At 37.1% G+C, this 14,579-nt stretch overlaps 2 protein-coding genes across 3 annotated transcripts in view; one reads left to right on the top strand and one right to left on the bottom strand.

Moving 5' to 3' along the window:
• Positions 1–5,242, top strand: part of pde9aa (phosphodiesterase 9aa) — a 33,106-nt gene extending 27,864 nt beyond the window's left edge. For both annotated transcript variants that reach the window (XM_058392018.1, XM_058392017.1), the window contains 9 exons: positions 1,044–1,148; positions 2,722–2,804; positions 2,977–3,133; positions 3,370–3,483; positions 3,707–3,811; positions 3,975–4,103; positions 4,231–4,326; positions 4,404–4,455; positions 4,981–5,242. In XM_058392018.1, coding sequence (XP_058248001.1) covers positions 1,044–1,148; positions 2,722–2,804; positions 2,977–3,133; positions 3,370–3,483; positions 3,707–3,811; positions 3,975–4,103; positions 4,231–4,326; positions 4,404–4,454 — 840 coding nt within the window. In that variant the 3' untranslated portion in view covers position 4,455; positions 4,981–5,242. The remainder of the gene's footprint in view (positions 1–1,043; positions 1,149–2,721; positions 2,805–2,976; positions 3,134–3,369; positions 3,484–3,706; positions 3,812–3,974; positions 4,104–4,230; positions 4,327–4,403; positions 4,456–4,980) is intronic.
• A 2,121-nt stretch (positions 5,243–7,363) lies between these two features.
• On the bottom strand, positions 7,364–12,917 carry wdr4 (WD repeat domain 4). Its single transcript, XM_058391142.1, has 11 exons — positions 12,789–12,917; positions 12,308–12,373; positions 11,790–11,936; positions 11,554–11,710; positions 11,068–11,180; positions 10,763–10,823; positions 9,557–9,661; positions 9,149–9,219; positions 8,584–8,770; positions 8,130–8,199; positions 7,364–7,753 (listed from the first exon to the last, which is right to left on the bottom strand). The coding sequence occupies exons 1-11, from the start codon at positions 12,869–12,871 to the stop codon at positions 7,539–7,541; spliced, it is 1,275 nt and encodes a 424-aa protein (XP_058247125.1). The 5' UTR covers positions 12,872–12,917; the 3' UTR covers positions 7,364–7,538.
• Between the last annotated feature and the right edge of the window lie 1,662 nt (positions 12,918–14,579).

Raw genomic sequence — 14,579 nt, 5'->3', positions numbered from 1 at the left:
CTCTGTTACACACACAGACAACTGTACTGTACTAACATTGAGTGAATGCCCTATTTATAGATGTGCAGAAAGGGAAAAGAAATAGGTGAGGGAGTAGCCTAAAAATACCCCAAAATGTTAAATAATATATGCTAAACAACTCCACTTTTTGTAACATAGCAAAATGAGAAAGATGCCATTTGTCCAGTCACCACAGCTATCACTACTCTCTAGAGTTCAAAACAGAGAAGCATCATGTAAGCTTTTTCCAATCTTCAGCCCTCTAAATTTGTTAAGCCTGTGCAAACTCTACCTCAGATTCCTTTTTGTGTCTGAAAGGAGAGGATCCTGATGTGGTCTTCTTCTATTGTAGCCCATCATCCAGATCATTTAAAATGTCACGCATTTTGGGAGACCTTTCTCCTCGCCACGGTTGTAAAGAGTTTTTATTTTATTTACTGTAGCCTTCATGTTAGCTCAGATCAAACAGTTCTCCTTTGAACACTCTCTCTCTCTAAATCTCTCAACCATGAGTTTCAGAATTGTGCTGATGCCATATACTGTAATTGGCTGACTGGCTAATTGTTTGAATAAGCAGGTGTACAGATGTTCCTAATAAAGTGCCTGTATTGTCGCCTTCACATGATGGACCCTGGATCCCTGACCAGAAAGATGGAATGAATAATAAATACTGAGGTGGAAATGTACTGATATTCATAAAGAATTTTCTATACAGTGCGGTACAGATGAAAGACCTGTGACGTGTTATATAGAGTGTAATACAGTGAGATATTAGCACTGTGCAATGATGCAGTAATTTGTAGCTGTACATGGTACACGTGATACACTTTGTGCAGATGATGCAGAGCAAGGAAGGAAGACTAAAGTGCCAAATCTAGTCATGCACGTGACTGTTGAAGTTTAATGCAAAATTAGTGCACAGACAATGTGAATGAATGAATGAACTATTCACTGTTGGCTAGGATGAATCTGTTAACACGCATCTGTCTTTCTGTATCCTCTTACACTCCTTTAATTTTTTTCTTCTCTTTTTGGTTTTATAGCTTTGTATTCATGACAACTACAGGAACAACCCATTCCACAACTTCCGCCACTGCTTCTGTGTCACACAGATGATGTACAGCATGATCTACCTCTGCAACCTACAGGTAAGCACTTCCCATTACCTGCATCCTCTCATCCTACGTACAGTCACAGACAGTTTATCTTCCAGTAACATTTTGAATCCAATTAGGAAACAAATGAAGAGGACAAAGTAATTCCATTCATAGCAGCAAGACAATTGATGCTTTTAGTTTAATAGATTTTTCCTTTATTAGTATGAGTAACAGAAATTATTAGGTACACGCTTCCTTTAGATATTGTACAATTATTGGATGTTGTACAAGCTTCAATTCCGAATATAATACCCTGTCTGATGGCAATTCAAAATGTTTTGGATGTTTTTTAATCAGTAAATTGTATTTTATTTCTAATTAGAGCAAAAGCATTTTTTAGTTTTTCCATTCACATAAACATGGGGGGTACAACTTTTGCCCTCAGCTGTAAAAGCTGTTTTAGATTGATGTTCAAATTTAATGATTATTACAGGTAAATGGTTTAATGATATGTAGATGATGATGGTGGTGGTGGTGGTGGTGGTGGTGGTGGCTAGCACCCTGTCTTCTGTCAAGCTCTTCTAACATGAACAAGACAGTCAAGATTAGAGGAAATACACAAAGGACAAAAGAACGATTGCAGCAGGGTTAAGGAGTGGAAAGGATATAACACATACAGGCAGTTGTAATATCCTAAGACAATACTGGACTATTTATAGATATGCAGAGATGTCCATGAAATACACTGGGTAAGAGAGTAAACTAACCTAAATACCTAAAAAGGCTAAATAATTTATGCTAAGTGGGAATGAAAGGATATGAAAGGCGGAACGTCAGAGGAATGGAACGGAAGGGAGGAGTGGAGAGAGGGCGTATGAAAAGGTGGAAAAAAAACCCCAGATTCTGCCTATTTAGAGATGCTCTTTAGTCTCTCATTTTCCTCTTTGCGCTTCAGTTGCCATGGACATCTATTTAGAGGGTTTCTTCTTAATTATCCAGTCTTTAATGAGTGCAGCCACTGGACAAAAAAATTGCTTCCTCTTGTTCACAAGAACAGGGGAAAATTTAAATATCCTCTACCTATACACACATACACACTTGCATTTTGTATTTCCATATCCATAGATAAATAATTATTCACCTCCATCTATAACCTTAACCCCTAAAAATCCCAGGTTGTTATATTATTTATTTAGTGACCCAAATGGGAAGGGTGTGCATTTTTAAAAGGAATGGAGGTCTGAGTGTGTTAATTAAAAGCAAACTTAATTAAATTGCATGTTTACATCAAGGTGGTGTGAGGATGTGGATTAACTCTTAGCATCCCAATACTGATTATAAATAATAGCATATTCCAAAATGTGTTTTATACCACAGCAATTTCCCAGTGCTAACCATTGTTCTACTATTCTTAAAGAATGATATGCCAGTTAGGATGCAGTTAAAAGAAAAACAGGTCAATATACATCATACAGCACTCATATTTTACACTGTATATGAGTGCAGAATGGTGTATATTGATGTTTAAAGGTCTGTCCTTTTCAGGGGTAGGACACAGGCATATAGGGATAAAACAGTGAGCATAATATTAGTAATCTCACAGTAAACCATGTGTCTTTTATAGGAAAAGTTTACACAGGTAGATATTCTGATCCTCATGACTGCGGCTGTGTGTCACGATCTAGATCATCCTGGATACAACAACACGTAAGATAATCCTAATTAACTTTTTTAAATCGCAAGCATTAATATAAATGTTATTATTCTGTATTGTTCATCTATTATATATCAGAGTCACTGCAACCCTGTTCAGGATAAATCAGTTACCAAAGACTGAATGAGTACTCTCACTCTCTCTCTCGTTCTCTCTCGTTCTCAGGTATCAGATAAATGCACGGACAGAGCTGGCAGTAAGGTATAATGATATTTCTCCTCTGGAGAACCACCACTGTGCCGTAGCCTTTCAGATCTTCTCCCAGCCAGACTGTAACATTTTCTCCAACTTCGATGCTGAAGCCTTTAAACAGATCCGTCAGGTGTGTCTGAGTGTGTAATAAGAGGTTAATGCAAATAAATTCAAGTATCCCCGTGACTCTAATTAGGAATAAAGCGGGTATAGAAGATGAATGAATGAATTTTGATTTTGTCCTAATGCTATGGAAAAATTTGCATAGCTGTATTTGAGAAATAAATGTTTGTTTGCTGCTTTGTGGCTTTTAAAGTTCATAACTACTTACTTTAATCATTTCGTACCTTTAACTTTCTTTACCAGGGCACCATCACTCTGATACTAGCTACAGACATGGCTCGTCATGGCGAGATTCTCGACTCCTTCAAACAGAAGGTGGAGAACTTTGACTTCACCAATGAGGAGCATGTCACCTGTGTGAGTACTGAATAAATACTTTTCTTTAAGAGCATTTAGTAATAGCACAGATGTTTATGGGTACACATAGTGTCCTGTGATGGACTTTGATGGATCTACAGCCATCCAGAGCAGGATAAAAATGCTCACTGAAGATGGATGAATGAATGAATGAATGAATAAATAAATGAATGATGTAAAGTCCCAGATGGATACTGACTGCAGTTGTTTCTGTGTCTGTTAGTTGAAGATGGTGCTGATTAAGTGCTGTGATATCTCCAACGAAGTTCGGCCGATGGAGGTGGCCGAGCCGTGGGTGGACTGTCTGCTTGAGGAGTACTTCATGCAGGTGATGGAACTGAAAAAAGTCCTCTATTGAAGAAGCTGTAGCCATTTATTTTCTGTTAATTTTAAATTTTCATAGTGTGCATTAGTGTCCAATAGCCATTAAGATTATTCAAAAAGCTTATTTGGTGGAGATTAACTGAGCATCTTTTCTCATCCTAATGCAGAGTGACAGGGAGAAGGCGGAAGGCTTACCCGTCGCTCCCTTCATGGATAGAGAAAAGGTCACTAAGCCCACGGCTCAGATCGGCTTCATTAAGTTCGTCCTCATTCCCATGTTCGAGACAGTGATGAAGGTGAGAAGACGATCAGCGTGATGTTTATGAAGAGATCTTGTACCGATTGCGCTTATTAAAAATAACCATTGATCTATCTGTTCCATCTCAGTGCATAATGATGCTTTTTATCATCTGTGTGTTCCAGCTGTTTCCTCAGATCGAGGAGGTGATGGTTCAGCCACTCAGAGAATCACGGGACAGATATGAAGAACTCAAACAGATTGATGATGCCATGAATGAGGTCTGGCAGAAATTGTTCAACATATTTTTTTCGTCTGTATCTGATTCCTGAAGCTCATCTTCGTTCTTTCCTTACAGGTCCAGAAAAAGAAGAGTGAGAACCTCACCATGGGAGGGAAAAAGAAATGAGGTGAGTGTTAAACTTTTACGGCTCCTAAACAACAACAGTGACATACCAATCTCAGTAAATCATGTCATGTACTTCATGTCAGAAGTTCAAACATTTGCATCTTCCCTGGTCTCTGAATGAAAGGGAAAATTCCTATATATTTTAACATCTAAGTTACTGAAATAATGTATAAAATCTTGATAGAAAGTATCATAAATAATGAACAAAAACATTTAAACTGAACTATCAAAATGATTGAATTAGGCAAAAATCAACAGAAATAAGAAAGAAAAGTATGCTTCTATAGTACCGAAAACTAGGACTCTGAACATAAGACCACAAATAACAAGAAAACAATTGGCCAGTTGAGTTTGAAAAGAATATTTCAAGATGATCAAGGACAGAAAATTTGTTCCACAGAAATTAAACAAAATATACAGCTTGAAAACCTTAGATAAAGCAAATCTTTGGAAAACTATATATATAATATATATATATATATAATGTGTGTGTGTGTGTGTGTGTGTGTGTGTTTGTATTTTTCAGTCAGAAGAATCAGCTGATTCTAAATCTGGATCCTGTAGTTTGGAAAGCTGATGAATGTAGATTGATGTGATGTGCTGGAAAACTTCCCAGACAATCCAAAGCCTCTTTCAGGGACTGTGAATCGCGATCAGCGCACACACAAGACACCTGACATTATTCCATAGATAATATTCTCTACTTGCCTTGTTTTTATTTGGTTTTATATATATATAAATATATATAAGATATATTATTCGGGTTGTACAGATTTTTAGTCACTTTTGTCCTTTATTACAAAAATAAAACGTTTTAAATATAATGAATTTTTGTTGCATGATACTTTTAGGGTTAACTTTTTGGCTGTTGTTATGCACTTTTATTTTTTAACAGGTTTTACCAATATTCAAGACTGTGAAACAACCAAGATCCAATACTCGAGAAACTAAAGAATGTGAGCCCAAGTTCACAGAAAAGGGTCGTTTCTCTTTTTTTCCTTGGGCTCATGTGAAAACAGTTCAAGATTTACAAATCTAAACTGTATTATAAACAAGGATGTCAAAAGTCCTGCCAGGAAGAAGCATCAGAACGCAGTACTGCAATAGAGCTGCAAACGCTCTTAATGAGAATTCAAGCTGCAACCGCAAGAGGAAAAAGATTGGTTAAAAAAACCCAACAAAACTTATATTAGTTGACTAGATAGCTAGTTATAGCTATATCGATGGACATGGCAGCTAGTTAGATAGCTATATTGGTGAACTAGACAGCTAGTTAGATACTGTAGCTATATTGGTGGACTAGACAGCTAGTTTGTATGCAACAGATAAACATCCAGTGTCATCAATAAGCAGCTTTTACTAGCTTTTTTTTTTCAGCCAAAGACATCGCAATCCTTCCTTCTTTTTTCTGTTGGCTCATTTGGGGAAAAAAGGGGCCTTTCACTGGCCGAAGTTCACCATGCACCAGGTGGAATTGAAAGTACCTTCAGATGTTAGGGAGTGTGTCATTTCCTCATTGTCCTTCTTGATGGCTGAATTTTATTTGCATTGGTCAGATTGCTGCTTCAGAAAAATGTAGATTTCAGGTCTTCTGTACCAAGAGAGCATAATAAATGCCATGGCTAACCTGTAGATAAGGGCAATATTGCAACAGGAGCAAAAATACTTAAACATATTTTAAGAGAAATATTCTATAATTTAAGAAACATTTAGATCATTCAAAAAAAATTTGAATGAATAAAATGGGCTTGAACCTGAGACAAATCCAATATCAAGGGTCTTAGCAATCCACTCTCTTAAAAAAGAAAGAAATTAAAAAAAAGAATCTAAAACAACGAATGAATCAGTGTTTAAAATGATAGGAAAGATGTCACAGGATAGCAGCTATCAGGATTGGCTTGTTGTGTAACTCGCTCCACACTGAAATTTCACAAGTGCTGAGAGAGAAGTGAGCGTTTTAATCAAGCGTGTAGGCGCCACAATGAAAATATGGTTATGTCATCCAGCACTTCTGGTGTTTTATAACATGTCTGCAGTCAGCCTGTTCAGCATGCTGCCACCATAAACTAGAAGGGGGAACAAAAAAACAACAAAACAGTAATGTGATAAAGTGGAGCTGAACTTTAGTGTTCAAGAAATGGAGCTTTTCCATTAGCACCACCTGCTGGATCAAACCTATAACACTTTGCTTTGACTATTTGGCTACAACATCCATCCATTACATAAACCTCAGTAAGGTTTAGTGATTATGACTGGTATGCCAAAACACCAGTGCTCCTGGGTACCAGGGTCCCCTGTGCTCTCCAGACCTGATGCCCTTCTGGTTGGAGTCTCATCACCTGGAGGCTTGCTGATGCTGAGAATGGCCAGCCTGGAGGTATAAAGGACTGCTGCGGATAGAATCACTTGGAGATCATAGCGGTTACTTCAAACTGATGGGTTTTGCGCTCAGGTCTCCATCATTTGATGGAAGGAAGAAGGAACTTATGTTAAATGAAAACTATGAAATCAGAATTTATGCTGTTGCTCAGAGGCTCCTGGTTACACAATTGCACTTGACTATATAGTGTACAGTTACAGAAGGGAAATGATTTATAAATCTCACACTCTGGTGTCACTCAGATAAGGATGGGGTCCCCTTTTTAGTATGGTTCCTCTCAACAAAAAAAAAAACGTTTCTTCCTGATATCATCTCAGGGAATTTTTCCTCACCACCGTCACCTCTGGCTTAATCATAAGGGATAAATATACATTTTATTTTAATTTATTCCTGTATAGATGTTTTGTGACAATGTCCATTGTTAAAAGCACTATACAAATAAAATTGAATTATATGCATATTCATAAATATTCACACTCTGCTGGTTTAAAATGGAAAATTTTAAGTAATTGTACTTCAGGGCCGAAAGTACAGCAAACAAAAAAGCATTTATTTTAAAATTCATTTTCAATCTTTGTGTATTTCCAAAAATATAATATGTATAGAATGTGAAACACAGGATGAAATCTGAATGGAGAGGTATTTCCACCAAAATTCCAATGAAGTCATATAAAAAATGAAATCTGCTGCGTCTTTCCCAGGTCCTAGCTCTCGGTGCTGCGTTTCTGAGAAACGTCTCCGCTTTCATTCTCCGTCTTGCTTTTCTTCGCTGCCCCATTCGACTGCCGTACTGCTCTCTTCTTTCCTCCCTGCTGATTCTGCTGCAGCAGTCGCTCCTTTTTCTTCTGTAAGTACGATGCCATGTTGTCGAAGTTCACCTTGTAGAGGTGATGGAACCGACTCTCCAGACCGATGGAAGCTGAGTGAAAAGAAGAAAGAAGAGAAGAGATTATAAACAAAATTACTTGCTTCAAAATAAAAACAATGAAATTTAGATTAATAACTTGGGTTGTGCTGCAATAGAAAAATAATACATGATAGAGTAGTGATGTGTGTCCTGATCCAAAATGAGATCCTCTTACTACCCTGAAGTGGATTATTTTCCCCATAACAGCATGTCCTAAAGTGTTTTACTCCTCTCATACCACATGGATTTCCAATTATTAATTAAAGACCGGCATGACAATAAAACAAATTAGTTTCTGTTATCACTTATAGCAGCTGTAACCAGTCATTCTCTCACCGGTGTCTCTTAAGGGGATCTTGATGTAAAGCATTAGGATGATGCACTTTACCTTTAAAGAGCTCCCACTGGGTGTGCAGTGTTTCTGATACTCTCTGCAGATCAGGGCTTTCTGATTCACTCTGTAAAACACACACACACACACAAACACAGCATGCCGTATCCAAGTCAACTTCAACATTTAAGTGTCAGGTTCTCCACTGTTGGAAAATTACTAAATAAAAAAATAAAAAGAGGAAATTACTTTCCAGAATATTATATTCTACATGGCAGCTGTTCACAGAAAAACCCTGACCTTAGACAGCAAAATGACAAATCTTAAAGATTTAAAAAGATTTCGGATATGTGGAAAAAACGACCTAATGTTCAGAAATGTCCTATTTTTCAACATGACTTACATTTCCATTTTTAACATCGGAAGAATAAACATTTTCCATGAGTGGAAAATTAGTGGTTTCTCATGGTTTCCATATGAAAACTGTGTGTGTGTGTTTATAGATACATACCTGCCAGCGCTCCTCTTTGTGCGTGTACAAAAGTACATTTGTGTCCTTGTTCTCCAATAAGACCCAGAGTCGACCTTGAGTGTCAAAGGTCATATCCCAGGGATTCTGGGGCAGAGCGAGTGTCTCAGTCGGAGTCAAACGCCCATCTGATCCTTCCTCTACTGCAAACAGCTGAATGGAGGGAAACCTTTAATGAAATAGAGAACAAAAAAAAAAAAAAAAAGACAGTAAAGAAAATCACATCAAATCCGGTTCATCTGTTTTTATACATGCTAATAATCCGATTATGATCCAAGTTCAGCAGTTAAGGTAAATCAAGCAGTCGTATTATGACAGGCTAAATCTACGGCATTTTTTGAGTCACACATAAAAGTATTCAGGTTATTTATAACAAGCCACCTCACTACTTAAAGAGTGTATAATATTAATACTCATACTGCTAAAACATCTGATTTTTATATTTATATATGTATACATTGATCTGAATTTCTATATTTAGTTTCATAGGAGACTTCTGTACTGTAAGTTCTACACTGGGCAGAGTAAAGAGTAAAGTGATACACACCTCTCACACTGCACAGCAACGTGGCGTCCGTCCGGCGAGCTGATGATCCGACTCACTGCAAACCTTAGTGGCTAAAGATCACAAAAGGTGCTCGTTTATAGGAAAATTTTTAATCAGTTGTGTGTTTTGTAACACTATTGATATATGAAATATGACTTTGTGCATGGTTAAAATTCTGGAAAAAGAAATAGGAAAAAACAATATCATGTGACTATAATATATATATATATGCAAAATTCCTATTAATTAATAATTGCTAATAATTATAATTGCTAAGACTGAATGTATTTGACAGGCAGGTGCATATTTGTTGCCTCTGCTTATACCATTTCATTGGACATAATCTATTAAAGACAGCAATGCCTCAATTGTTCAACATTAGAAACATTAGGAAATGTATATTTTTACCTTTTCAGTGTCTGTATCAGAGCTCTTTGAAAAGCCATGCTGCTGTAGGTCGATGCTCTGTAACCTCCGGCCAGACTCATAATGCCAAAGTTTCACTGTACTGTCCTACCAGTGCAAAAAAGAAAAACAAAAGATTCAGTAGAAAAATAGACTTTTGCATAATACTTTCTCTCATTTATTTGCTTTTCTGTATTACTGTTGCACCGGACTTCTGATCATAAGGTTGTGAGTTAAAATGCCAGCAACCCTGAGCAAGATCCTTAACCCTCACTGTGTCAATGAGATAAACGTGAAGTCGGCAAATATAATAATAATGGTTGTGAACACATAAAAACAAAAAGTCCAGGTGTTCAAATATATTTGACTGCAAGTATGCAGTTATATCGGTTATATAGAACTTTAGCTTTCATGTTCAGTTCAGGTCAAAATGTCTATTTTACATTGTTCGTTCATTCATTTATTCTTCATGTTTAGTGGTTTCATCCTGATCAGGGTGGCAGTGGATTCAGAGCGTTCACTAGGAACTCTGGGCATGAAGCAGGAACACATCCTGAAAGGGACCCCCAGTACATCAGAGGGCACCATGTGCACACTTTGCTAGTCCACATACTACTGGAATTACCATGAACAGGTTTACCCTCAATCAGTGAACAGATGATTACTTCAACAACACAGAATTCATCTTAAAAATGGAATGAATTCCCTGATTACACCTTTTGACCAGACAGTACTCAGTTACAGAAGGGAAATGATTTATATTCAAACTATGCCGTGTCAAGCAGATGAGAATGAAGTTCCCTTTAGAGTCTGGCTTCTCATATTTTCTCAAGGAGTTTTTCCTCCCCACCATCACCTCTGGCTTGCTCATTAGGGATAAATGTAAAGTTTATAATCTATTTCCTGAGCTTTGTACTGTATATTTCTGTAAAGCTACTTTGTGAAAATGTCCATTGTTAAAAGCGCTATACACAGAATATTTAATTGAATACTAAAATGTTTTTGAAATAACCCAGCGGAAACCCAGACACAGGGAGAAGCACATGAAAAGCTACACAGACAGTAACCTGAACTCAGGATCGAACTGGGGACCATGGAGCCATTAGGTGGCAATGCTTCTCACTACATTTTTTACATTCGAAATATGAAAAATATAGTGGCTTAATTTGCAGTGGCATTTATTTATTTAACCAAATATTCGAATCCTACCCCTGAGCCTGACAGGAGCCATTCAGGATGTCCAGCTGGAACACACAGGGCACTAACAAACCTGCAACAGAAAACGAGACCAGCACATAAATGAAAAGTCAACTTCTGCATCCATGTACTTATTAGTTACTTATTTGTTTCATGAGCACTTTAACCGATAACTATAAATTACCTGACAATATATTACATGGATATAAAAAAACAAAAAACAAAAAAAACAGGTCTGAATGGATTATATTTTTGATCTATTGACATATTATCCACATTAAAGCAAAACTTATTGTGAAAACTTGCTCTGTACTTACTCTCCATGTCCCAGACAGAAGGCCTGAATGTTGTATGGAGATTTGCAAAGGCTCACTCTGATCTTCTCATCACGGTCTGCGGTGATGATGTACTTATCATCTGGAGACAGAGTCTGGGGAGAAGAACGTGGGACATTAAAGCAAGTATAACAGAAGATATCCTCAGGATAATCATGGATGTACTACAGTCATTTTTACATCAGTGTATGTAGAAAAATTTTACAAAATATTACAAGAGTTTTCGAACAATCACCTTTCAAAACACACTAACAGTGTGAATGTAACCTCATAGAACAATGTGTTATATATCTGTCTATTTCAATCTATAAATTATACAACTAGGGTGTGATAGTAAAGGAAAATAATCAATGAATGTAAGATTAGATCCCAATTGTAAAAACATTGCAGAAATGCAGAATGTCAGAGCATGAATCTCTGTTCTAATATCCTTTCATTTTAAAGAAAAAAACAAAACAAAACACTTACAACTCCTAGTAGCATGGAGAGATGACCCAGCTTCAGCTCACCCGGTTTCTGTGGCTCCAGAAGAGAGAATGAATAGACATCTCCAGATTTATCTGCCACAAAGAGCTCATCCTCAGCCTGACTGAACACCAGAGAGGTACACCTGCGCACTACCCACCTGAAGAGCAGAAAGATCAGTATTCACTTCAATCAAATCTTCAGATCACGTGACTCTGATACAGAACAGCTGCAGATACCTTGTGCTGATGCACTGCCACGATGGTTGGGTGCGAAATAGAATCAGCCTTTTGTTGTCATCCGTCAGAGCAGCGTAACATCCTGACGCTGACAAGCCGAGAGCGAGAATCTGGTCACTTCCTTTCTCCTGAGATCCTCCACCGTCACTGTACAGAGTGAAGCACTAAACATGAGCAACGACTGTATTCAGCAAAATCACCTCAAGTTCAAGTGTGCTGGTTTATATAATTGTTTCTATAGAGAGTAAGGAAAAGATTTAATTCTACAGTAGAAAATAAACTTTCGATACTTACAGACATAATATTTATCGTGATATGTAACACTGCTGTTCATTTGCATTAACAAAAAATAAAAAGAGATGTTTTCCAGATCATGGAAAAACAAACTTTACATTATTTAAATCAGGCAAATCAGGGGAAAAAATGAATTATTTCTTCTTAGTGATTTACAGCAGAGCTCAAACGTATTGACACTTCGATATCAAGACCATATTAGAAACACAAGCATGGTTGGTTACCTTTTGTCAGTTTCAGCTTCCTTTGGTTTCTGCTCTGCTTTAGTGCAGTCAAACACAAACGGTTCCCTTTATTAAAAGGACACAATATCATCTTTATATATGAGATCCATCATATTTCATCTATAAGAACATATGTACTACTTTGACATCCTGTTTTCTACTTGGGATTTTGGTCACTGAGCTGAAACATCTGATTCAACACTGATCAGCTGATTACCCAATACTTTTCTAGAGGAGTTCAACATGTTTTATGTAGAATACCTACAAACTGTTGACCTACAACCAAGAACTGCTGTACTTTCCGCCAATTAATAAAATATCTCGTATTCATGACAAATAGGAAGATGAAATCAAATTCATTTTCACTTGCACGAACAGATTTTACTCTCATTTTAACACTGACTCCACCAACAACGAGTATCTACACTAACACACACATTACGCCGTTTTTACACGGTTACATCGAAATACAACTTCAGACCTGCTCTCTTTGATATTCACAGCTATTAAATGATGCGAGCTGCTCATCACCAGCCATTCTCCCGCACAACACACAGCAGCCATGATAGCTACTACTCACGTGTGAAAACCCGGGTCGCATTATTATTACGTCATCCATATGAATCGCCCGACTTACGCTGTGATAATAGTCACCGAAAGGTCTCAGATTTACACTGATTCATTGGAGTCTGTGAAGATTTTAACATTTTTTTAAATATAAAAATTAAACACTAATAAATACTTAAAAAAAACAATAATTTTGCGTACAGAATTTAAAATTACTGAATGGTGGAAAAGATTAAAAAACAAACAAACAAACAAACAAACATTAAAACCTTTGCAGAGAAATGCTACAGTGGGATAAACCACTTTCATTTACTTTTATATAACTTTTTTTGATCACCCAACAAATGAACGAACTAACGTCCCACCGACCAATCAGAGTGCAGCGGGATGAAGAAGTGGGCGTGGTTTTGACGAAAAAGCAGTGAAGTAAACAACGCTGCTGACTCCCATGTTGCCAGGTTTAAGAAAAAGGGGTTTCCAACGTTTTGCAGCCAGGAACCTATTTAAAATAAATTAAGTGAACCCCTCAGTACTGATTTATGAACATTATTTAACAATGTCATATAATATTTTCAATTCCTCAAAAAAGAACATGTTAGGTCTGTGCTTTTTATGCTTATCCCAATAAATAATAACTAATAATTTCACCACTATAACAGAGAACTCTATTCTTATATCTATATACTTTAAACTACTATTTACAGACCCCTGGAGGTCCCTGGATCTCAATTCAAAAATCAGTGTTAGCATTTTAGAAATTCTGTTATAGGAAAATACACTATATTGCTAAAAGTTTGGCAATATAGTGACAATTTCATGCTCCCAACTTTGTGGGAACAGTTTGGGGATGACCCCTTCCTGTTCCAACATGACTGCATGCCAGTGCACAAAGCAAGGTCCATAGACCAAGACATAGATGAGTGAGTTTGTTAGGGAGGAACTTGAGTCCTGACCTCAACCTGATAGAACACCTTTGGGATGAATTAGAGTGGAGACCCTGAGCCATTCCAAAACTGGGACATCTGCCTTTACATGCACATGAATGTAATATGGGGATTGCCTGCACTTTGCAGCTATAACAGCTTCAACTCTTCTGGGAAGGTTTTCCACAAGGTTTAGGAATGTGTTTATGGGAATTTTTGACCATTCCTCTAGAAGCGCATTTGTGAGGTCAGGCACTGATGTTGGAGGTGAAGGCCTGGCTCACAGTCTCTGCTCTAAGAGGCCATCACCAAACTGTTCCCACAAAGTTGGGAGCATGAAATTGTCCAAAATGTCTTGGTACACTGAAGCATTAAGAGTTCATTTTACTGGAACTAAGGGCCCAAGCCCAACCCTTGAAAAACAACACCTGAATGTAAGGATTTGGAGGGGTGTCCCAAAACCTTCGGGAAAATAGTGTACCTTTTCAGTAATTAGACAAATCAAATTGAGAATTTAACAGCGCTGTAGCTGGAAGACACTATATGAAACTTCTCCATGTCAATTAAAGTAAGCAAAGTAAACTTGCACTAAACTAAGTTACTTAATTGTTAAAGAAGCAATGATATTAAATGTCAATCTTGCAAATTACTTTACAACAAATATATGATTTTTTATTTAAAAAAAAAGACTTGTATAATTCTTATAGACTATACTGTAGTCTATGTTATTAGGCATGCATGAGAGATTAAATACTTGATGCCAAAAATGATTTATATTAAGT

Source organism: Hemibagrus wyckioides, linkage group LG06, assembly GCF_019097595.1.
Source record: "Hemibagrus wyckioides isolate EC202008001 linkage group LG06, SWU_Hwy_1.0, whole genome shotgun sequence".
Lineage (NCBI taxonomy): Eukaryota > Metazoa > Chordata > Actinopteri > Siluriformes > Bagridae > Hemibagrus > Hemibagrus wyckioides.
The sequence above is the reverse complement of the archived record's forward strand: the minus strand, read 5'-3'. Positions and strand labels throughout refer to the sequence as shown.